Genomic DNA, 26539 nt, shown 5'->3' on the forward strand with positions numbered 1-26539 from the left:
GTCACTTTCAATCAGAGGCTCTTCTGTCTTTTGCAAGCATCTAACCTACCTGCAGAGAGGATGCCAGGAGTCCCAGGGGATGAGCAGATGGGTGCCTTTAAGAGCAAAAAGAAAAAGGGACAAACCCAGGGCCTGGAAAGGAGACATAGGTTGGTGGGCCCCAAGGTAAGGAGAGATTCACATTCAACTCCTAACCCTTGCAGAATGGAAAGGCCAGACCCCAGGTACAGATGCCCCATGTCTTACCAACTACCCCCATGCCAAGCACAGCACAGCCATGGGGTCCAAGGGACCATACAGGCTGCAGCAAAGGGCCCTTTAGCAGCAACTGGTAGACCATGACCAGTGTCCCTAGGTGGCCAAGATCCCAGTTCACTGGCACAACACTGAGTGGTATAGGAGCTTCCAGCTGGATTTAAGCTAATTTAAAGAAAATTCAGAAATGTCACATTTTTTGCACATCCCAGTTGGCACACTAAGATTCATGTGGGGACCTCCCCTGGGGGTTGAGTGATGTATATCTGCGGCTGACATTGATTACAGGTGCTGGAATTTAAGCTAATTCATCCTGAATCCATGGTCGTGACTGTATTGCAGAATGGTGTATAAAAAGGTGAGTGTAAACTCTTGGAAAACACACCTGATTAGCAAATACCAAGGATCTGCGATAAGGTTCGGTTTGAAAGAGTAATTCATAATGCTTTAAAATCCCTGGCCCTCTTTTAAAAGTAACAAAATACAAATCACTTCTTTGGTTACTATTATCTTGACTTGGTGGAAGTAAATTCAAAGCAAGACAATATCAACTAACAAAAAATAAATAAAAGGATTGTTTTCAATATTGTACAATTTGTATAAATCATAAACAAACAAATAAATCCTGGGCAGTTACAAGGTGGTCAGAGAAGGAAGTGAGCACAATGACAGCTTTGTTGGTTTGCTAAGATTCAAGTTCTCTAATTCTTAGGAAAATATCTAGAAAGATTTTAAGGTCTCTAAGTTAATTTGTCTTTTTAAAAATTAAAATCCTCCCGAGAGAAGGAAAGGCAAAGAGTAGCCAATAGACATGCCACCTGGGAAAAGGGCCACTATGTTGGGACAGCAGTTTCAGGGAAAACCATTGTGTGTGTGATGGACACGACAGTTACAGAAACTGCAAGGTTTTCCAATGATGTTTCCAATAATGAGACTCCCACCCCCAGAGGAGAGACGTCTGAATCTTGGTTAGGAAACATTACCAAGGAACTGTGGCTATTGCAGTACCGGAAGTGCTCAGCAGACAGGCCTCCCTCCAGCCCTCTGTGGCTTCATCGCCTAATATCTTCCATTTTGCTCACCCCACTCCAGGCACACCGACCTCCCCGATGTTCCCTCCACCCACGGCCTTTACCTGCATTCCCTCTGCCTGGAATGCCCTTCCCAGACACCAGTGGGGCCCATTCCCGTGCCTTCAGCCCTTTATCCAAACAGCACCTTCTCAGCAAGGTCTTCTCTGCCTAAAATTGCCACCTCGGCCCCAGCATTGCCTCCTGCACTTATCAACATCTGACATATTACATATTTTACTTAGTTCATTTGTTGTCTGTCTCCACTAGATAATCTCCATTAGGAAAAGTATGGAGTCCTGTTCAATGCTGTGTCCTCAGCCTCTAAAAGTATCTGACACACAGTAGGTGTTTAATAAATTCTCACTGAAAGAACCAATGAGCAAGTGAATGTTTACAGAATAAATGCCAAGTGGCCCAGGCTTGGGGCACTTCTGCTTTCACAACAAACAATGCTGCAGTGGCTCTGGCCGAGCATCTGAGTATAGGCTTGTGGAGCCCAGTGACAACCAGAGAACATGCAAATTTGCAAACAAACAAAACAAGCAAAAAACAAAAACAAAAAAACCAGAAGGCTGTGAACAGGTGTCTTCAATTGCACTGTGGTCAGAGGGCTGCAGCAGGTCCAGGTCCAGGCCCAGGCAGCTTGGACCTCAGCACAGCTCTGTCCTACATGGAAGCAGGAGGGCAGACGGAACTTTGCAGGGCATGCTCTCCCGGAGAGCGATTTGATGAGCTCAGTCTGCTCTGTGTTTCTCCCAAGCAGGGAATATGGCAAAGGAGGAAAAGGAAGGTTATTGGTTGCTCCTCTTCACATATATTATTACTCGTTTGGTGCTCTTCTCAAAACAAAGAAATTCCATGAGAACAAAAGAGCTGGGAAAATTCTTATTTGGGCATAGGGAACCTATGCCATACTTTTACACATGTGACCTGATGTAAAGCTCAAAAAACAAAATCGTATAAAATGCAATGCCTGTTCACGTGAAGCTTATTCTCTGGATGGGGATACAAGACAAATGTGTAAGAAACAAATTGGTGACATTTTTCTAATAAAGGGTCCCTGAGAGCCAAGGAGGGCAAATACGTTTTTCCTGGAGGCCGGGTAGCATTCAAGTTGGAAAGCAGAATTTCTTTGCAGTCTTATGTTTTATTTTATTTTTTAAAATCAAATTTTATAATCTTTATAGTTGCATAATCTGCATTATAAAATTGTTTTAATTACTTACCAGTAAACTTACTTAGCTTTTGTTTCCCACAACTTCAAGACAAACTGGTACTCCACCGAGATGTGCCAAGGAGCCCTGTGACTTTGGACTCTCCTTGGCACTATGAGCCCCGGGGGTATCACCCTAAATGGTAAATGTGGAATTTGGACATCACGAAAAACATCATCTTATACCAAAAGGTATGACAGAGGTAATAACTGTTATGGCTGTTCAGAAAAGGCCAAAATATTTGGAAAGACTACAGTGAGTCTTATTCAGCAATACTATACAGACTATTCAAACTGCTGCCAGTGATATAAACTGCATGACACAGCCATTTTTTTGCCTTAGTTACACTATTTTTTTTAAATGAGGAAACAAGACATTTCAAAAACAAACATAAATGTATTTTTAATATAAACAGAAAGTAAATATGCAGTAATGCCAGAAATGAACTATCTTCAACTCCGGGCTCTTTTCAAAAGATACAAGATACACAGATAAATCACATTCATTCCTTACAAATGTTAAAGAGCAAACAATTTAAATTCATAATGAACAATGAATATTTTTCAGTAGCTTGAAATTTTACTCATTCCATAATTTTACAAGTGAAAAAAGAGCTAATCATATACCTTAATATTGTCATTTATGTATCACTCAAAAGTACAAACACCCTGAAGATAGAGTCCCATTCTTATCATATGTATTATAAAAATACTAAGACATTTATCAGGTATAATTAATATAATGAAAACTATATGTTAGGATATGTTTCACAAACACAAGTCCAACATTTCTCTCTGGTTCAGAAAATATGAGAGGTAGGTTCAAATAAAGTAAATGCCTATTATATCACTAGATTTCCATTAAAATGTTGGCAATTTATAACAAATTACTAGAAATCAAACTTGAGTTTAAGAACTAAATTGAATACGGGGATATATGTATATGTATAGCTGATTCACTTTGTTATAGAGCAGAAACGGACACACCATTGTAAAGCAATTATACTCTAATAAAGATGTTAAAAAAAAAAGAACTAAATTGAAAAGTCATAAGAATAACTTCAACTAATAAATATTTTTCTAAGTCCTAATCACATAAATCAGAAAAGATAGTTGATTACACACAATGGCTTCAGTAAAATAAAAACATGCTATCAATATTATAAATCAAATTTCCTATATCATAATGTGTTTCTAGGCGGGGGGCAAGAAAAAATATGAATGTACATGTTTGTAAATTGGGCCTTTCATTTATAGTACCAAATACATAAAATTAATATATACTACTATTAATATATACTATTCTCCTAGCTTTGAGAATAGTAATTCTCAAATTACTATTAAAATTGAGAATTGCAGGGTCAAATAAATTAAAAGTGAGGGGGAAATGAGAATGCCATTCACCAATGATCAACCTACTTCATGTAATTAAGAAATTTGAGATAACCAAGAATGGTCCCCAGAAGCCTTCCTGATTAAAATGGAAGTCTGATTCAAGTAGGAAACAAAGGACAAAGAGAAGAGAGATGCTCTTCAGAAACTGATACAAGTAAAAGGGTTTTGTTTCCTGGTTCTTTTCAAAGCAATGACAATAAACAGAATTTTTCAATTAAGTTGCCTTGTGTCAATAATTTAACAGTAATATACTGACAATCAGTGTGTCATCCTGGGAACCAAATAACAGTACAAGAAAAATGGAGAAGTGCTCACTGAAATAAATAATATTTTATCACTCTTCCTTACACAAAAATCATATGAGTGGACTAGGGTATTCACATGCCTTGAAGTTCTGCTGCTTATGTTCATTCTTATTCAGCTTAAAGAAAGAATAGAGACCTTACACCTATTTGGCTGCTGTAAGATTATGTTTTCATGCAATGATTCTCCATGAACGGTCCTACAAGGAAATTTTAAGAAGTTTATAAAGACATTCAAAATATATAAACAATTTAAGTTTCTAGGTTTTCCGATCATTTTGTTTTTAAGAAAAAGATATTTAAGTATAAAGGAACTGGCACAAACTTGAACCAAGCAAAATAAAGATCAAAGATTTATAATTCAAACAAAGCAAATTTAGTTCAAGCAGGTACATTTTTTCAGATTTAGGATTCCAGGCAGAGATTTGTAGAAAGGACCAATAAGAAAAAATATAATTTTATTGCCTTTTCAAAACTGCATGAGCTCATCAAAACAATGATTTTTAGCATTTCTGAATGTATAAAATTGAGTCCAAATGTTTGAAGTTACCAATGATATGTTCTTCCCTTTCGTGAAAAAAAAATACAGCTTCTTTTTGCCATGGACTTGTTGCAATTCTAGGAGAAAAGGTCACTCTGGAGATGCTTGGAAGTTTCCATAATCATGCTAAAGCAAAAAATTCAGCTCTGAGTTACTCCTAAAGTTTGTCTCATATTTTCGTAAACCACATAACTGATGCCTACAGCAGGGAGCACCTTCATAAAGTTTGGGGTGATGCCTCTGTAAAGTCCTGGTAATCCTTCTTTAGAAATTATTCGTCGGAAGAGCCCAACCATGTTCAGCCGTGGGGTTCCTTCTACCATGGCTAGAAAATTAAAAAAGAAACCAGGCTAATTTAATATTCATGCATGTTTTATTATGACTATATGCAATTATGATTCAGAATGATTTTCTAGAACGAACAGAACAAAAGGATAAAATTTATTCCAAGGGGCCCGAGAAAGTGCCCCCTTTATATAATTCTCCCTGTGTGGCACCTAACAGTGAATGCCCTGATTATAACAAAGATGAGTGATTACTCTGTGTTAGATATTGAGTTAATTACTTTATATACCAATCCTCTAAGCTAAGTGTTATTATACCTATTTAATAAGTAAGGAATTGGAGGTTTAAAAAGATAGAGAAACTTGTCCCAACACACTCAGCTAGCAAGTGGGAGAGCTGAAAGCTGATGGTCTTTCTCCTCTGTAAATGGAATGAAAACTGCACAGTGTTGAAAGAATCAGTAGCAACATATGTAAAGCAGTTGGCATGTGTCAAATTCTCAGTAAATGGTGGCTGGAGTTGTTTGTTATTATGGGACCTACAACTTCTGAACTGTGATTCCTCCCCATTGTGACACTGTCTCCTCGACTTTGATTACACAGTGCGCTCCTGGCTCTCCTGCCGTCCGACTGAGTATTCTCTTTTCTTATGATTTGCTGGCTTTTATTGCTATGCTAAAGTAGTATTCATTCTGCGCCTTTCTTTTGTTTTCTGCTTTATCCCTGGCCAATCTCACCCACTACCATTTCTTTAAACAGTACTCCCTGAGCATCGAGATGCCTCTATCTCCGATTTCTCTTCCAAGTACCAACCACCCTCCCCCAACCAAGCAGTCAATCATTAATTAACCAGTATTTCCAATGTAGATGATCTGTGAATACAAATGTAAAGAGTGGACTGCATGGCAAATGCAAGTTTTACTTTTTGGAACTTTCTGGAGTTTGGGAGTCTTTTTCCTGAATATTTTCAATCGAGAGTTGGTTGAATCCATGGATACAGAGCCCACGAATATGAAGGGCCAACTGTACTCTTAAAACATGCATTCTCAACGGGAGCATGAAAATCTTACCCTGTGCATAAACCACAGATATACATACAATATATGCACAGAGTATCCGTGGTATTAAAATTTCATGAAGAGGAACTGATTTGGAAAAGAATTTCTAAAAAGCTTCCTTAGGGAGGCAATAATGCAAAACAGGTTGAGAAATACTATCTTAAAACCACACTCTGCTGTCTCAGTGAAACCTGAAGTTCCAAAAGCATGTTACTGATGCAGTACATTATCAGTGCCATCCTTTTATCCAAAACTCACCTTGAGCCTGCATGCGTGTTCTCACCAAAGCCAAGGGATAGCTGGCCAGCTGACCACAGGTGCTGGATAAGGCACCACATCCCAGCAGCACCATGACTCCAGGGTTTACAGAGTCTTTGGCAAAATTATCTAGCCAATGGGACTTCAAGAGCTGCCAGAGAAACAGAAAAGAAGAAAAATAATAAACAACTAACTTTACAACTGCTTTCACTCAACGTGAACGTTCTCACAGCTACTCTCATCCTTATGAGACAGGATACATTTCTGCAAGATTGGGCGGCACAGCCACTGTAGGAAGCAGCAGCTCTGTAGAGAGGTGGGGAAGCCACAGGGGATTCAAAACATGAGAGGTGTGACTGGGTGCTCATCTTCTTCTAACTAAATGTGAAGATCAACAGCACACCAGACCAGGATCTAAACAACATTTCCTACAGTGTTTATCAATGAAAATAATATAATACTACAAACTGCAGCTAATTTTGTACTTTACACTTATGTTATTTCATTCAGTCCTTCTACAAAAGCTCTGAGGTGGAGCTATTCTTCTGATTTTAGAAATGAGGAAAATTAGTCTCAGTGGGGTTTTCTAAACATGGGTGCTGAATCAAGCATACGGATCCTCAGGCCATGCTTCTTCCCTATTATCCTAGGTCTTTGTATTTCCATTAGAAGGCAATTAATTGAGAGAAATGCATAATCTACTTTTTAAATAAAAAATATCTGAAGTATTAAAATATATGCTAATATGTGCGGGAAATTATATTCTAGTTTAAATATTTTAAGATAAAATTTAACTGCATACTTGGACCTTACAATTATATAACAAGAATATCTCTATAAATTTGAAAACAAAGATTATATTTAAGTATCTTATTTAAGGTCCATTTACTACTGTAATATGACAAGAAATAAAGTCAATAAGGCTAAAGACAACCATGTCTGAACTACAAAAATGAGAAAAGAGAAGTGATTCACTAGAAACTAAGCAACTATTTACACTATTAACACCAGAATGGGGTGGGGGGCGGGAGAGATAGGAAAATGCACTTTTAAAACAATTAATTTAAAATCCTATAAAATATACATGATCTTATAAGTCCTCTCTGTGTGTCCCATAATCATTTTCTTCTACATCCTAGGATCCATTATCATTCCTTGCCTCTCAGATCTCACTATATATTTTTTTTTACTTATTTATTTTATTTGTTTTTGTCTCCTCCTCTTTATTGGCTTTGTACCCCTCAATTTATAGATATTCTCAAAATTCTATCACCTTATGAAGGTTCTCTGGCAACATCAAGGTCATAACAGTGGGGTCCTGATCCAATAGGATTAGTGTCTTTATAAGAAGAAATACCAGAGAATTCACTCACTCAACTCTCTCTCCCTCTCCCTCTGGGAACATAGCAAGAAGGCAGCTGTCTGCAAGCCAGTAAGAGAGCCTTACCACAAACCAAATCAGCCAGAACCCTGATCTTGGACTTCCAGCCTCCAGAACTCCGAAAAAGTAAATTTCTTTTGTTTAACCCTCCCAGTCTCTGGTATTTTGTTATGGTAGCCCAAACATACTAATACACTACCCAAAGCAAACTGCATATTCAATGTAATCCTTATTCAAATTTCAATGACATTGTTTGAAGAAATAGAAAAAAAATTCAAATAGAATCTTAAGGGACCCCAACTAACCAAAATAACCTTGAAAAAGAACAAAGTTGGAGACCTCACACTTCCTGATTTCAATGTATATTACAAAGCAACAGCAGTCAAGATAGTGTGGTGCTAGCATAAAGACAGATACATAGAATAATGGAACAAAATAGACAGCCCAGAAATAAATTCTTGAATACATGGGCACATGATCTTCAGCAAAGGTGCCAAGACCCCACACTGGGCAAAGGACAGTCTCTTCAACAAATGGTGCTGGGGGGACTTCCCTGGTGGTCCAGTGGTTAAGACTCCGTGCTTCCACTGCAGGGGGCATGGGTTCGATCCCTGGTCGGGGCACTGAGATCCCACATGCTGTGCAGTGGGGCCAAAAATTTAAAAAAAAAAAAAAAAAATGGTGCTGGGAAAACTGGATACCCACACGCAAAAGAATAAAGTTGGATCCTTATCTTACAACATATACAAAAAACTAACTCAAAATAAATCCAGGGCCTAAACATAAGACCTAATACTATAAAATTCCTAGGAGAAAACACAGGATAAAAGCTTTAGGACATTGGCTTTGGCAACAATTTCTTGGATATGATACCAAAAGCACAGGCAAAAAAGCAAAAATAGACAAATGGATTTCATCCCCTTAAACACTTCTGTGAAGCAAAGAAAACAATCAACAGAGTGAAAAGGTAACCTATGGAATGGGAGAATATATTTGTAAACCATATATCTGAGAAGGAGTTAATATCCAAAATATATAAATAACTCCTACAATTCAACAACAACAATAAAAAGTAACCTAATTAAAAAAATGGGCAAAGGACTTGAATAGACATCTCTCCAAAGAAGATAAATAAATGGACAAAAAGCACATGAAAAGATGCTCAACATCACTTATCATCAGAGTAATGCAAGTCAAAAGCACAATGAGATATTGTCTCACACCTGTTAGGATGGGCACTATCAAAAACCAGAAACTAACAAATATTAACAAGGATGCAGAAAAACGCACTGTTAGTGGGAATGAAAAATGGTGCAGCTTCTATAGAAAACAGTTTGTTCCTCAAAAAGCTCAACACAGAATTACCGTATGACCCAGCAATTTTGTATACTGATAGGTATACACCCAAAGGAACTGAAAGCAGAGACTTGAAGAGATATCAATACTTGTATCCATTTTTCCCAAGAGGGGAAAGTATCCTTGAAATTAATTCAACCCCTCAACAACTGATGGCATTCCAAGCTCCTCAACCCTATCAGCAGTTTTTGCCCTTAAGACAAGCTTGGAAGGTAACGTAAACTGAAAACTCAAAAAAGTCCCTGAGAGACTCGGCAAAATCCACAACCCACGTTGGGCAGGTTCATTTGGCTCCCTCAATTAAAATTCAAATTGACCGCAGTCAGCCTCTTCCTAACATTAAACAATATTCTTTAAATCTTGAGACCTTAGCAGGAATTAAACCAATCACTAGAGGAATACAAAACACAAGAACTCATAGTCCCCTACACTAGTCTCTGTAATACACCCATTCTCCTTATTAAGAAACCCCACAGAGGAGAATGGAGATTTGTCCAAGATTTGAGGGCTATTAATAACATTGTCATCAATCATCATCCAGTTGCCCTTTACCCTCATACCCTTTTAATGGCAATACCTACAGAGAGTAAACTTTTCACCATAACTGACCTCTGTAGCACCTTTTTCGGCATCTCTGTGGATTGTGAAAGTCAAATTTTATTTGCTTTCATGTGGGAAGGACAATACACCTGGACTGTCATGCCACAAGTCTAGACTAAAAGCCTTTCCTACTTTTTACAGATCCTAAAAGCAGATTGAGCAGGTGTCATTTTTCTGTAAGTGTCCATCCTTTTCAATAGGTTGATGACCTTCTTTGCTCCTCTTCCAACGGGGCAAGTGAGCAAGATAGCGTCCATCTCCCCAAGCTGTTAGCAACTAAAGGTCATAAAGGTCTCTAAAGAGAAATTACAACTTGTTCAAACACAGGTCAAATACCTAGGACTCTTGATCTCAGATTAAGGACTCCTTTAAGACCCTAATAGGATTCAAAGTGTCTTGAATTTCCCATAGCCACAGACCAAAAGACAACTTTAAAGATGTTTCGGGCTGACTGGATACTACAGAAACTGGATACTTAATTTTTTAGTTGCCCAGCCTCTCAAAGCTTAAAGACAAGATCCTTTAGAGTGGGAAGAAAACGTCTTTAGGGCTCCAGAACCTGAAAAGTGGACTTTGCAGTCCCCTGTTTTAGGACATACTAATTATTAGCTTCCCCTTTTCCACTTCATGTACGAAAGAACAGAAATGGCTTAGGAGCGCTTACTCAAAGGCACAGAGGTCAACACCAACCCCTTGGATATTACACTCAACAATCAGACCTGTAGCCAGAGGCCTTCCTCCAACATGAGAGCTATTTCAGCAGCAACAGCACTTACAGCATCAACTGAGGAAATAGTTATGGGCTCTCCACTCACCATCTACGTTCCCCCATGTGGTAGGAGGCTTGCACAATTCTCATCACACTCAACACCCTTCTGCAAGCTGTCTTACCCCACATGAAATATCATTACTAACTTCTCACATAACCCTTTCCCGCTACAACTTCAACCCTGCAACCCATCTCCCTTTACTTAGTGACAAAACTCCTCATGACTGTCTGACCCTGACTGATCAGTTATTAACCCTTAGAGCTGACTTACAAGAAACCCCTGTTGCTAACATTGAGATTTCATGGCTTACTGATGGTTCTTGTTTGAAAAATGGCAAAGGAAAATATTGTACTGGGTATGCAATCATCTGCTCCTTTGAAGTAACTGAGGCAGCTCCACTGCTGACCGCTACTTCAGCCCAGCAGGCACAGCTCCACGGTTTAACTAGAGATTGCACCCTAGCAGAAGGTAAAACTGTGAATACCTATACAGATTGTCGCTTTGCCTTTAGGGTAGTTGATGACTTTGGCATGCTTTAGAAACCAAGAGGATTCTTAACCTCAGGGGGAAGCCAGATTAAGAATGAAAATTGGGTCAATAAATTGTTGGAATCGATCCAACTTCCATCTGTCCTAGCCATCATTAGGGTACCTGGGCATGCAAAATTAAATTCAGATGAAACCAAAAGAAATAACTTGGCTAATCAGGCCACAAGGACAACTGCCTTACAAGCCACCAAATATCCTAGGAGTCATTTCCTGTGCCTCCCTGTTGCCCAATGGTCTAACCCTATGACACTGACTCCTTGAAATAACCACTGGAAATTAAAAATTCCCCCCGACATGGGACATGACTTTCTGGGACAGGTCCATCCCAGCAATGTGAGACAAAGCAAATCTGTAAGTTGATTGGCAATGCTTTTAGAGAATGATCTTGATCAAAAGGGGGATATGTGACATAAGATGGAGTCACTTATGTCAAGGGGTTTTAAAATGAAGCTGGAAGGCCATTCAAGAGGTGGACCGTATGCCTGTCTCACCAGGTGGAACCATGAACGTATGAACTGGGCCACACCACACATAGTCCAAGGACTCTGCAAGAACACCTGCAACTTGTCACAGTAACGAACTCTTACCTCCCTCTGATAGCCTTAGCAATCAATCATGTTTAGCCAACTAGGTTCTGCCTTCAGCTCCAACTAAAATTCTTTGTAATGCAAACCTCCTTTCTTTGCCATTAAAAACCCCTGACTTTTACTCCCTAGCAGACACTGTTCAGATTGATACTCAAATCTGTGTGTACCGAATTGCAATTCTTTGATCCCAAATAAATGCATTGTGTTTGATTATCACCTCCTAGGTTTCTTCAGGTTGACAAGTACAAGGTATGAATCTGTACTACCTACATCAGTCTCTTGGTTTTATCAATGTTAAATTTTAACAAACCAAAGAAAATGTGCCACTTCTGCTTATTTCTCTCTCCTCAAAAAAATCCCTAATATCATCTGCTAAGCTGAACAACTGTATCTGTAATAACCTTTTTTTTTCAGTTGAAGTACAGTTAATTTACAATGTTTTATTAGCTTCAGGTATACAGCAAAGTGATTCAGTTATACATTCTTGTTTTCAGATTCTTTTCCATTATAGGTTATTACAAGACATTGAATATAGTTCCCTGTGCTATAGAGTAGGTCCTTGTTGTTAACTATTTTATACATAGTGGTATGTATATGTTAACCCCAAACTCCTAATTTATCCCTCCCACTCCCACTATCCCCTTTGGCAACTATAAGTTTGTTTTCTATGTCTGTGAGTCTATTTCTGTTTTGTAAATAAGTTCATTTATATCATTTTTTTAGGTTCCACATATAAGTGATATCATATGATATTTGTCTTTCTGTCTTTCACATAATATGATAATCTCTAGTTCTATCCATGTTGCTGCAAATAGCATTATTTCATTCTTTTTTATGGCTGAGTGATATTCCATTGTGTATAAATACATCTTCTTTATCCATTCATCTGTTGATGGACACTTAGGTTAACTTCCATGTCTTAGCTATTGCAAACAGTGCTGCTATGAACACTGGGGTGCATGTATCTTTTCAAATTAGAGTTTGCTCCAGATATACGCCCAGGAGTGGGATTTCTGGATCATATGGCAGTTCTATTTTAATTTGGCAAGGAACCTCACTACTGCTCTCCATAGTGGCTGTGCCAATTTACATTCCCACCAACAGTGCAGAAGGGTTCCCTTTTCTCCACACCATTATTATTCCTTTTCTCCACAGCAATTATTATTTGTAGACTTTTTAATGATGGCCATTCTGACTGTGTGAGGTGATACCTCATTATAATTTTGATGTGCATTTCTCTAGTAGTTAGTGATATCGAGCATCTTTTCATGTGCCTGTTGGCCATCTGTATGTCTTCTTTGGAGAAATGTCTATTTAGTTCTTCTACCCATTTTTTGATTGGGTTGTTCTTTTGATATTAAGCTATTTGTGTATTTTGGAAATTAATCCCTTGTTGGTAGCATCGTTTGCAAATATTTTATCCCAGTCCGTAGGTTGTCTTTTTGTTTTGTTTATGGTTTCCTTTGTTGTGCAAAAGATTTTAAGTTTAATTAGGTCCCACTTGTTTATTTTTGTTTTTATTTCCAATACTCTCGGAAATGGATCCAAAAAAATATTGCTGTGATTTATGTCAAAGAGTGTTCTGCCTATGTTTTCCTCTAGGAGTTTTATAGTATCCAGTCATACATTTAGGTCTTTAATCTATTTTTATTTTATTTGTGTATATGGTGCTAGAGAAGTGAACAACTATATCTGAATGTGAGAGTATTCTCTTCATTAATAAAGATAATTAACAAGGAAATCTAATACAAAAGTGACCACAGGCATATGGGGTCTCATATTCAAGGAACTTGAAAAGAAAGATCAAAGAACACACCCTTGAATCTACTTTTGGTCACAAACTGTTTCCTGGTACATATACACCTCTCTATATAAACCCAAATTCTAACAATGAGAACTATTTAACTATATTTTCAGATTCAAAAGATTGCTACAAACTCACCTCATACACAGCAAGATCTATACCTGCATAAGGTATGATGCCTAATAAATTGGGAACATAACCTTTGTAAAAAGCTCCCATTTTTTCATGTTTCAAAATCTTCTTGGCACAATCAAACATCCCAGAGTATTGTCCAGTTTTGCCTACAGCCAGCCTGGTTTTCAGAACCTGGTCATGAAAGAATATAACGAATATTATTATTCACATCAACGCTATCATCACAGAATTCAAAAGAAGTAACTTTACAAAGAACAAATATCTAGCATATATTGTCACTCAAATGACTGTCCAGTATGTTGATGTGTTCGCTCTCACATATTATCTCTCTTAAGGGTCTAAGACCAGAGCCAAGAAGACCCCTTTTGCTGTAAAGATGATCTGAATTAGGGCAGTGGCAGAGGAAATAGAGAGAAGATAATATATTGACATCTTAACAAAATTGTGACGAATTAGATATGGAGGGTGGGGGAAATGGTAGCGTAAAGGATGATCCCAGTGTTTCTAGCTTGGAACTCGGGATGGGGCCAGCAGAGAAGAGGGAAGGTGATGCTATTAACTGAGATGGAGGATACAAGAGGAAGCCTAGGTATTGAATTAGGATATTTTTTGAGGGGTGTGTGGAGTAATATGAACAATCATATTAAGATGCCTGCAAGGAAAGCTATATTAATATGCATACCAAAAGGTGAAAACTAACAGTATTTCTTAAGTCTTACCAGTTATTGAAAAATGCTTTGTCATATCAATAAAGATATCCACATCAACAATATTATTCTTGCTCTAAAGCAGGAGTTGGCAAACTTTTTCTATAAAGTAAATATTTTAGTCTTTGCAGGACTGAAATACCAGGTCTCTGTTGCATATTCTTTGGTTTTGTTTTTTTTGTTGTTGTTGTTTTTAAACCACCTTAAAAAGGTAAAAATATAAAAACCATTCTTAGCTCAAGGGTTGTACAAAACAGTCCACAGGTCCATGGTTTGCTAACCTATGCTCTAATAAAAGGATGTCCAGTTAGGATTACCATCACCTAATCAAATTCTAAGGTTCCATTACGAACTTTATGGTACAGAAACTCTTTGGAGAGGAATGGGTGTTATAATTCTTATCAACACTATGGGAGCCAGCCCCCAAGATGGCCCCCAACTATCCCTGCCTCCTGGTATTCACACCATGTGTAGTCCCCTTCCACACTCTACCAGGGGCGGTCTTTGTGACCAACAGAATAGAGCAGATGTGACCAAAGATTGCAGCTTCTATCTTGGGTGCTCTCTTTGATAACTGATTTGGACAAACCAGCTACCATGTTGTGAGGATACTCAAGCATCCTATGGAGAGGACCCTGCGATAAGGAACTGATATCTTCAACCAACAGCCAGGGAAACCTGGCAACAAACACGTGAATAAGCTTGAAAACAGATCCATCCCCAGTTGAACCTTGCAGTGACTGCAGCCCGGCTGACACCCTGCCATAGGCTGTGAGAAACCATGAGCCAGAGGAACCCAGCTAAGCTACACCCAGATTCCTGACCCACAGAAACCACGAGATTATAAATACTTGTTGTTTTAAACTGTTAATCTTGGGATAACTTGTTACACAGCAATAGATAATAATACAAACACCATTAATGCAATCAGACTTCACGATGGTACTTACCTCCAAAGGATAAATAAATGTCTGTGCAGTTGCTCCAGCCATGGAACCAGAAACGAATCTCTCTAAGGTTCCTACTTTTTGTCCTTCTTCAGTAAGCAACTTCTTGTACTGTGTAAATAAAGTTTTAAATGCACATTAATACCTGCTACAGAATGAATTGTGTTCCGCCCCCCCGCCCCCGACAAATTCATATGTTGAAACTGTAACCTCCAATGCGATAGTATTTGGAGCTGGGGCCTTTGGGAGGTAATTATGGTTTGATCATGAGGTGGGGCCCCTCTCTCTTTCTCTCTTTCTTTCACACACATGCTCACTCTCTCCCTCCTTCCTTCCCTACCCCTCACCCCTCTGTCTCTCTCCCCCCAACTTGTATGCACCAAGGAAAGGCCATGTGACCACACAGTGAGAGGGTGGCCATCTGCAAGCCAGGGAGAGAGCCCTCACCGGAAATCGAATTGGTCAGCACCATGATGACAGACTCCCCAGCTCTAGAACTGTGAGAAATAAACTTCTTTTGTTTAAACAACCCAGCGTACGGTATTTTGTTATGGCAGGCCAAGCTAAGACAATACAAAAATACAAATCAGCTCCTAGAAATCAATTGACAATATGATGTTTCTCAAAATGCACACACTGCATTAACAATATCTAACAGAAAAGCAAGGTTTGAACGCTAATACATTCAGTTTACTGGACAGTGATTTTCAAGTTAGAATTCCACAAAACACAGATGGTCCACAGAGGGGACCCGGTAGCTCCTTTGCTAAAACAGATTCATAACAACATTCTTCCTCAGATGCACAGGTTAATAAAGTGTTCACAGTTTTTAGATATTTTCCCCATAGTTTTCCTTTCTTTAAGATGAGTTTATTTTCACCAGTATAAGTAAAACTAATAAATAAGTGACAAATATTAACAAAACAACTTAGAAAAACAGTTTTTGTAGGTAATACATTCAACTATACTAACATGTCGACCCCAGAGCCCGCCTGGCCCACCAGTACTAAAGCAACCGACATGGCTGATCTGGCCAAATGGGGAAATCTGGCACAAATGCAGCCGAAATACCGATAGGGCAGGATGTTAACATCATGGGCTCCACAGTCAGGCAGACCTGGGCTTGAACCCTAGGTCTCTGTGGCCCTGAGCAAGTTTATGAACATGTCCACATGCAGTTTCCTCATCTGTGATAACCCCAGTTTCACGGGGTTGTTGAAAGAATTCGATAAGATAATACATGTAACACAGCACAGTGCTGGGCAAATGGCAAATGTTCAGTAAATGTTATTGTTGTTGTTGTTGTTATTATTATTACTAATATATTCAATATTATCTTTCTACAACTTGGAGAGAAAATCTCTGTCCGAACACAGACTGTGGTTATAAGCCAGGCGAACCAGATTCCTTCTCCTAGAAATGTGAGGTGGGTCTACAGGTGTAATTAGGCACTGACACCTGAGGGAGAAATGGATAAAGCAATAGAGAAGCAGACACATGGAGAAGGGACAGGTCAGTGAGGTTCCACTTTCCGCACTTCCTGAGGCTCCTCCCCTTAATGCCACAGGCACCTCCACAGCGACCCCCACCTCCAGCCAGCCAGTCTCTGTTCCTTGGGATCCACAGAGCCCAATGCAAAAACACAGGAATACTTTCTCCTAGTAAAACTGTGTTTCTCTGCTCATGATAAAAATTAAATATATTATAATTTCACAAAGTTCCCCAAATAGCAGATATCCGCTTACCCCCAAAGATCAATGTTTCCACAGGCTCTATTTCCTGAACTGCACCAGAATGTTAACCAAAACTCCCTTCTGCGTGGGCCCTATTAATTTTCCTGCATGTCAGATTATCACAATCATTAAATATAATGTATTGAAAACCTTCCTGCATATGAACAGGAACCTCGGAGACATCGTTTACATCGTGTACCCCCATCCCAAAAGCACCTATCAAAAGTACTCTTTAGTAATTGGTGAATAAATATTTGAAGTGTAGGGGTTTGGGGCTCCTGCACCCCCAGAACATACAATGCACAAAGGGAAGAGTTGAGGACAGAGAGCCTGTACAGGGTTAGGCAAAGGGACAGGTGCTTAACACTATGTCACCAAGCTTAATTCCTACCCCAGAAAGGAGGTTACAGTCACAGAGACTTTAAGTGGCTTGCTCAAGGCCACAGAATTTGACTTTCTCAAAGATGACTTAGCTGGGCTCTAAAAGCCAGCCTGAAATCCTTTTCAGGATTTCAATTTTCTTCCTTTCTTTCTTTCTCTCTTTCTTCCTTCCTTCTTTTCTTTTCTTGTTTGTTTTCTTTTCTTTCCTTCTCTTCCTTCCTTCCTCCCTCCTTTCCTTTCTTTCAATTTTGTTTGTTTCTTTTTTTCTTTCTTTCCATCCATCCTATCTATCTCAACTTTCTCTCCATTTGTTAGAATACCTATTTCAACCTTCTCCATTCTCCTCCAGCTTCCAATACCACTTCCTCCCTCATTCTCAAAAAAAGTCCTTTCTTGGGAACTCAAGGAAGAACAGAGAGGCCACCAGGCAAGGATATCTTGGTATTCCTGCCCAGTTCCCACAAAATCACCTGCATCCACTTATATCTTTTTCTTCCCGAGCTGACACGAGAAGAGTCCTCCACACAGCCAAAGGCTAATCCTGCCAGCAGGCTGGTTAGTACCCATTTCTCCCCCAGCCCCTCCACCCCCACTCCCTACTCCACACACATACTTCCTCTGAATACCTGCTGCACTTGTCGTCAGTCTCTCTCACTTATATTTTTTAACCTCCTTCTTTGTATTGACATGCTTCCTTCAGCCACAGGCATGTCATTAAAATAAAACGTATCAAAACCCAACATCCTTCTAACCTATCACTCTCTCCTTCTTCTTTTCTCCTTCCCTTCACTGAAGTCAAGCTCCTGACAAAGCTGTCTACTGTCCAGTTTTCTTCACCTCCTGCTCACTTTAGCTCATTTCAATTGGTTTCTCATCTCATTACTTCACTGAAACATTTATACCAAGCTTTCCTATCTCGGAGCTGGTAAATTCTGAAAGATAAACTTTTTATTGTATTTAGTACCCTGCAGTATTTGACCCTTCATGAAACCCTCTTCTTCCTCTGACTTCCGGGCCATCGCTTTCTCTGGATTTCCTCCTGTCTCTTTGGCTGCTCCTTCTCAGTCTCCTCTACAAGTTTCTCCTACTTCTCCCTGGGCATGTCCCCAGAACTGTTCTCATTCTATAAGCCTTCCTGAGGGCTCCATTCCAAAGGCTTCACCTCAATCACAACCTCCCTGTCCTACTGGACAGCTCCTTGTACGTGTTACAGAAATAGCTCAAACCCAGCATGTCCAAAATGCAACCTGTCATTTTACCTCAAAATCAGTTCCTCTTGTTCCTCTTATTGTATTCTCTACATACTTAGTTGCTCAAGTTAGAAACCAGAGTATCACCCTGGATTCCTCTTTCTCACCTCTACATTCACTCAGTGAGTTCTGTTGTTTCTATTTCCCAAAATAGCTTTCAGTTCATTTCGGTTTTTCTTCAGTCACTACAGCCGTCTCCTTATACTGGTACTCATCATTTCTTACCTGAATTCCTGAAATATTTCCTTAAATAGTCTCCCTGCCTCAAGTACAGCCTCACTCTCTTCCAATACCTCTCCACTCTTTTTCCACATTGATCTTTCTTAAATGTAAATATAGTTATTCCACTTCCCTACGTAAGATTCTTCAGTAACCCCCTCACCACATTCAGGATAAAATCTAGACTCCTATCACATTTGGCTCCTGCCTATCTGTCCAGCCTGCTTTCATCATCATCTTCCCAGACACACACTCCACTACACTTAAGCCTAGTGAACCACCTTCAGCTTCCTTAGTGAGTGATGCTCTCCTGTGCCAACATTTCTGTCCACAGGCTGCTGCTTCTGCTCAAATACCCATCTTCCCCTTCATCTTAATGGACTTAAGACTCATGCTCAGGGGCTTCCCTGGTGGCGCAGTGGTTGAGAATCTGCCTGCCAATGCAGGGGACACGGGTTCGAGCCCTGGTCTGGGAAGATCCCACATGCCGCGGAGCAACTAGGCCCGTGAGGCACAATTACTGAGCCTGCGCGTCTGGAGCCTGTGCTCCGCAACAAGAGAGGCCGCGATCGTGAGAGGCCCGCGCACCGCGATGAAGAGTGGCCCCCACTTGCCGCAACTAGAGAAAGCCCTCGCACAGAAACGAAGACCCAACACAGCCATAAATAAAACCCAAAGTTTAAAAAAAAAAAAGAAAGACTCATGCTCCTTCAATGAGGATTTACTGGCACTGGGCAAGGTGCTGGGAACACACACCTGAAAACAGATCCTGCCTAAGGAAGCTCACAGTCTCCTTAAGAAGAGAGATAAGTACTGAGATCATCAGAATTCAGTGTGAGAGTGCTAACAGAGGGAAACAAAGGTAAGATGTCCTGGAGGAAATAACTCCCGAGCAAAGTCTTGAAAGATGTTCACCACCATATGACCTACAGGAAGAGGAATGGTGTGTGTGTGTGTCACTGGAGCGGGGGGTGGGGGAGGGATGACTGTAAAGTACCCCTGGGATATGTAAGCGGAGATGCACAGATATGCAGTGCTCAGGTGGATGTGCAGGTATAGAGATGAAGAGAAAAATGTTAGAATGGAAAGCAGTTAGAATGCAGATGGCAGCTGAAACCATGAGAACACAACACCATACTGCTACCCTGTTCCTGATACAATTGAACTGCTATGGCAATGAGGACCCAAATGGACCACAGCTTTATCCCATGTTGATGTGTTTAAGAGAGCTATGTACCAGGCTGAAAATATCCTTTTCTTCGTTTTCTAAGCTATTAGTTATTCAATGAACAAGACCTACTTGAATACAGAAGTGAGCTAGTTAGGTACTCTGGGAAATTTGAGAATATATATGGCATAACATTTATCCCAAGGTAGTTTACAACTCACTGGGAAAAACAATGGGTTTTCCATTATCCGGTGGAAAATTGGATATTCTGTAAAATAGTACTCTAAGGAAACCAGGCAGGAGAGGCATCGGTTTTGGTTGGGATGCTTAGGAAATGCTTCTCATAGGAAGCTGGGCTTAAGAGAGCCCTGAGGGATGAAAGGACCTTCAGCAGGGGGCAGAAAATGAACAGGCATAATAGGTCCCAGAGACCACAAGAACTCTATACCACACTGCGCAGAGAGCTTTCTCTTGATCTCTAAGAAAAGTTAGCATGCAGAAATTAAAATATTGGGAAGAGGCCTGAGAAAGGAGCCTGGCTGGATGCCTGTTGGTAGTGTTCAAGGTAAGAATCTGCTAAGTAGCATAAAGTATAATACATACATTTGCTTGCAATAATACGGACTTTCAAAAATACTGACTTCCTGCATATGGAATAATGGTTTTATACTTGAATACTTATTTATTTTAGGGTCTGGTTTTCCTATCATAAAATCCAAGTACGTGATCAGAATAACACACAGGTATCTAAAATGCTAGCCCTTACTAGTCGTGATATGTATCCTCAAACATTCACAGAAGGAAAATATACTTCCCAAAGATAAGCTGTAATTAAAGTCATGGAGGCTAGATTTTCTTCAGTGTTTTCTTTGCTTCTCTATTTCCTAAGCCAAGAAAAAAACACCACTAGACTTTGTAATCTTCTCAAGAGTATTCTGTTGCTCAAGAACAAAATGTTCTCCAAAATTATCAAAAATCTATTTGAAATAATACAAAATATAAGGTGGGGTTAAATTTCAAGGTTCTTATCGTCTATGGTTAACAATGATGGAAGAAATAGTGGAAAGAATAATTTTGTGCGTGCTTACCTAGACAATTCTGCTAATGACAAAGAGGAGCCAAACTCTAAAATCCACTACTGTATTTCCTCTTAACACCAAGTTATGCTGAAGCAGCATCCTAATATCTAAGCGTCCTAAACAATCTAAGTCACCAGAGAAGTTGATTCAGAAGAAAATGCATTCACTCATTTACTCATTCACTCACTCATTCTACACTTACTGAGCACTTATCACACGCCAGGCTCTGTCTAAATGCTGGAGTGCATGGAGAAGAAGCCAAGCCCCTGCCTTCATGGAGCTTTCACTCTAAATTCAACTCAATTTTATAGCAATGTCAAATTACACAAAGGACTTCAACTTAAAAGTTTTCCTTCCAGATGCTGGGTGGGGATACTTTCACAAAAACGTATGTGAGTGTGCAGCTTCTATTCTGAATTCAAAATGAATAACCTAAAATCTTACGTTTCCTTTAAGAACTACTTAGAAAAGAACACAAAAGTCTTTTTAAGTAATATGAAATTTAGAAGCCCAGACTTGAGTCATGAGGGATCTCTGAGGTTATCTAGTCTAATCTCTTATAAGAGAAATTCCTCATAGAGCATATGTGGAAAATTATCATGTATTAAAATAATAATCTAAAAAGCATTGTATGATAATTGTTATTGAATCAGTTCATTCACTCCCCTTTGTTAACAAATTCCACAGGTAATAACTATTACCTGTTCATATGCCCAGAACTTAACAGCTGTCTCAGGAGCAATTTTAATGACATTTGTACCATTTCCTCTCCAAAGCGAGCGGATACCTCCCTCTTTGACCATCTGTCGAAAGCCGCCATATATGTTCATTTTCTCTGATTTTGAACCATGGACCTAAAAACAAAAGCGAAACGATATTAAATACTGGTGGGATGTTATTATTACTATTTCTAAAGTAACCATACAGTCCACTCTCTTTTCTTCAGTATTATTTATTACTGCATGAAGATGTATTTGAAAATAGAATATAAAAGGTTGAGAAAATATATAATGGGAAGAACTATTACCATCATTTTAGAATCCTGACTCAGAATCTAAAACTAAGAAAAATCGTAGCCCTCAGTGTGGGAAAGCAAACAGAGAAGGCATGATCAAAAGTAAAATTATGAACAACGTTCATAAGATAAAATGAACCAATTTATTATTTATTAGGCTATGGAACACCCTTTGGAACATGAGCAAGTTCAGTGTAAGAAAAATTAGAAAAATATACTGAATGTAATATATTATCCCTCCCCCTGAGAATACTGACATGAAATATAAATGGGACTCAAAACAATCTGGATGTTATGTTTATCAGAGCCATAGAGAATAGAATACACACAGCCTGGCACCAAAAATAAAAATTGTAACTTCTACAGCTTATCTCGAAGTCTCATGTACCAACTGCCTAACCCAGTGAATATCGATGAATTACCTGGCTCATATTACCGATGTGATCGTTGTTTAAATAAACGAGACATTATGCTTGCCTCTATATAAAACTGACTAAATCTAATAAACCAAAAGTAATTAAAGAAGTCAGCTATTCTTCTGATTGTTTCTGCTTACACAAAATGAGTGGCTACTATTAAAAAAAAAAAAAAACAAGCAGGGAGGAAGGGAGAGGCTGAAGACTAAAGGTCAGCCATGAGGGCAGTGTGTGATCTAGTCACAATAAAAACTCTGGACACCAAAGAGTCAGGTGAGCCTCCTTGGCTGGCGTGCAACTCTGTGCATATTGTCACATACCAATGTCAGGAAATAATACATTCTGACTCTCTGGGGAGAAAACAACAGAAACTCTGCATTTGGTACTTCTTTGGAAGCCCTATGCTCTTCTTTCCTTGGCTGATTTTAATGTATATCCTTCACTGTAATAAACCATAACCATGAGTATAAAAGCTTCCAGTGAGTTCTGTGAATTAATGAATCTGAAGGTAGTTTGGGGAAACCCCTGAACTTTCAGGAACTAAAGTCTAAATATATCCATTTTATTTTAAATAAACTTCACAATAAAATATGACAAAGGAAAAGATGAATGCTTATTCAAGCTCTCTCAAAGTCAATTTACTATTGTTCCTAAAGAAAAACATACAGGCCAATTCCTTCTCCTTTTTTTTTAAAGCAGTATCTTTACCCCTAAACCTATTTTGAGATGTAGGTACATTCTCAATGGATGCTACTTTAAAATATTGTCAGAAATCATTTTGTACAGAAATCTAAGGGCACATATAAAAAGTGCTGACCATAGGTATAACAACACAACTTTTAAAAACCTTTTTTAAGCAGCTAGTATATTCTAGCAGGGTGTTCCAGCCTACCAGGCATTTTCACATACCTTACATTATTTAATTCTTACAACCACCCTTGTTAGATATTCCTATTCCCATTCTAGAATGAAGGAAAATGAGGCCTCAGGGGTTTCATGCAGTTTGAGAACCATGAGCTTTAGAGCCAGAAATACTCCATTCCTTGTCTAATTTGTTGTAAAGGAAAAGTTATTTAACTCTCTGAGCCTTGTGTTCTCCACAGATAATATGAGGATAAAATCCCCCCATGCTGGGTTACTAGAGGATTAAATGGGTTACCATAATGAGCACCAAATAAATATTAATCCTTTCCTTTCCCTCTTTCTTTCCACTCTGACCAGCCAAGGCTACACTGCTAGTAAATAGGAAAGTCAGCTTATAAACCCAGGTCTTTCCTGCCAACCTCAGCTTTAGAATAATTTTTTAAGTTACATCCTTCTTCCAAGATTCTAGATTTCAAAAAAACCCTCTTTTGAGAAAGAACATAAAATATAAGGAAAATATAAGTAATTTAAGGAGAACCCTACAATAATGGCTAGAGATTTTCTTTTCTAATAAAACATTTGAATAGTCACAGAAAGCCAAGATTAAAAGTTCATCACACTCACGTACCAACAATTTAAGGTTTGGTCAAACACTGAAATACTTAACATGGACTGAATTTAGGATTAATAGCAATAAAATTGAGAGATTTCTTTTTAAAGGTATGACTATCACTGTGAAATTTTTGAACTTTTATCAAAGCACCATATTTCTCATTGTTTCAGAATATTTTGTACAAACTTAGAAGATCGCAAAGCTCACCTGCATCATGACTTTCAGACGATCCAAAGGGGCAGTGCTTGTTCGAGAGATGGCACCGGCAACACCTCCTGCCAAAAGCTGCCTCCACCACTGCCCCGACTTCTTTTCATCTTCCGTGAATTCATCTGGAATAGTTAAACTATCTCCTATGTCAATACCCTGTTAAAATGGAAGAAAGAGCCCCAGGCTCCATCAATTAAAGACAGATCATTCCAGAAGGTTTGCTTCTTTGAAAGAATTACGTATTATTTTATAATTAAGATCAGCTTCAATCCTTAGAAAGTACTATATGAACCAATCTGAGCATATAGGCAATTATAAGTAGCCTATTCACGCTAAATGAAGTACAGTATCAGTCCACAAGAAATGAAAATTAACAGTAATTACAAATTTACAAAACCAACAATTAAAACTTTTTTCTTAATAGATTCAGAATAACTTTTCTCTTCTAGGTCTAAGTCAGAATGAAAGAGCAGCATTTGATCAGAGGTAGTGAATCCTTAGCTACAGAAAGAAAATAATTTGTCAGTTCTTCAAAGATACACACTATATCTCAAAATTATATCCACATTATACTTTATAACATGATATGTGCTCTAAATATGTACATAAAAATTAAATTAAAACTGTAATTTGAGTATCCCTAAACTCACTTCCTATATAGACTGTCTGTAAATATTTTTATAAATCTGACTTGTCATTTAAAACATGCAATAGATTCTATATAAAATTTAGCTTACAGGGAGGTATTGTTTAAAATGATCTACCTTCCAATTTTCTCTAAATATTACTATAGGTTACAAACATAGCTTGACAGAAACAAAATTCTATAATAATATTTTTACAACTTTATTATCTAAATGATTCTAGTGTAAAAGATTTTATAGGTAAGAGTGTCAGGGTAAGGAGTTTTGCTATAGTAGTGACGCTCTATTTCTTCATTTTACTATCAATAAAATGGATACATGATTTTAGTTTCAACTATTACTATCTCCAAAGATACAATAAGAATTTGATTATGTAAATATGACTTCACATAAGTATAAAATTTATCAAGGCAACTGAACTACAAATATAGTATTATTTTATACTCATAGTTGAAAAGGCATTAGTCACCAATAATTCTACAATGCTCTAGGTAAGTTTAGGCATTGTTACTAGTAACAATGTGAACTCTAGGCTTCATTTAGTGCATATAAAATGTACTGAAATCCAGGAATACGTATAGAAGTCAAGCCCATTAGAAAAATAAAAATTCCCTCAAAGAGTTCCCATTGTTTTCAGGAACAGATTGCAGAATGAAATGAATTTCATTTACCCCAGGATATTTCAGTAGGATATTAATGAAATTTAATTAAAATTTGAAAGTTTAGAAGAATGCAGATGGATAGGTGTGCAATACTAAGCAGATGAGCCAAAGATTTTTTAACCTTCCATGATTATTATTATAGGTGCCTTAAGCCAGAGATAAATGTAGGTGGTTGACTGAACAAGCAAGTTTCAGAAGGGATCTTTGGTCATTATCAACCACGAGGTACTGAGATTATTTAGGCAATATATTATCTATAAAAAGTAAAATCCCCGGGACTTCTCTGGTGGCGCAGTGGTTAAGAATCCTCCTGCCAATGCAGGGAACACGGGTTCGATCCCTGGTCTGGGAAGATCCCACATTCTGCGGAGCAACTAAGCCTGTGCACCACAACTACTGAGCCTGCGCTCTAGAGCCCACGAGCCACAACTACTGAATCCTGCGTGCGTGGAGCCCGTGTTCCACAACAAGAGAAGCCACTGCAACAAGAAGCCCACGCACCTCAACAAAGAGTAGCCCCCGCTCGCCGCAACTAGAGAAAGCCCACCCGCAGCAACGAAGACCCAACACAGTCAAAAATAAATAAAATAAAATTAATTAATTTTAAAAAGAAAGCTTTAATATACTCTGAGTATACACTTAACAGAATACGTAGAACTCTACAAGTTAAAGAGCTATTGAGACTTGGGTACCATGGCCCATAAGTGTTACACAGTGCTCTTGGATGATAACCATACCAATTGCTTACAGCTCCAAATAAGTATAAATTAATACGTAAAACGTACTCACAGTAGAATGTTTCCAGAAACGGATAATTTCCTCAATGTCTGTAACAGGGTTAAATAAGAAGTAGTCTCTCCATTCATTCCAGTCCACTGTCATCGTCCCATCAGCATCGATGCTGAAAACAAAAAGAAGCTGATTAAAGAACAAAATTAAATGTATAAATAAAACTAACATTATTGGCCATGTTGAAGAATGACAGTTTCTCTTCCAACTTAATATTCTTAAAAGGTTTTTGGAAATGGCAACAAGCATTTGATGATCTGTTTTAATCATTTAGATAAAAAT

The 26539-nt window shown here is 38.5% G+C and overlaps 1 protein-coding gene across 1 annotated transcript in view; it reads right to left on the reverse strand.

Moving 5' to 3' along the window:
* Window positions 1–2918: 2918 nt before the first annotated feature.
* SLC25A24 (solute carrier family 25 member 24) overlaps window positions 2919–26539 on the reverse strand; it is a 44292-nt gene continuing 20671 nt past the window's right edge. The window contains exons 4-10 of the mRNA XM_059927081.1: window positions 26258–26369; window positions 24160–24318; window positions 21746–21898; window positions 15218–15325; window positions 13564–13731; window positions 6380–6530; window positions 2919–5104 (exon numbers count right to left, since the gene is read on the reverse strand). Of these exons, the coding sequence (XP_059783064.1) occupies window positions 4920–5104; window positions 6380–6530; window positions 13564–13731; window positions 15218–15325; window positions 21746–21898; window positions 24160–24318; window positions 26258–26369 (1036 nt within the window). The 3' untranslated portion in view covers window positions 2919–4919. The remainder of the gene's footprint in view (window positions 5105–6379; window positions 6531–13563; window positions 13732–15217; window positions 15326–21745; window positions 21899–24159; window positions 24319–26257; window positions 26370–26539) is intronic.

This window comes from Balaenoptera ricei, chromosome 1 (genome assembly GCF_028023285.1).
Source record: "Balaenoptera ricei isolate mBalRic1 chromosome 1, mBalRic1.hap2, whole genome shotgun sequence".
Classification (NCBI taxonomy): Eukaryota; Metazoa; Chordata; class Mammalia; order Artiodactyla; family Balaenopteridae; genus Balaenoptera; species Balaenoptera ricei.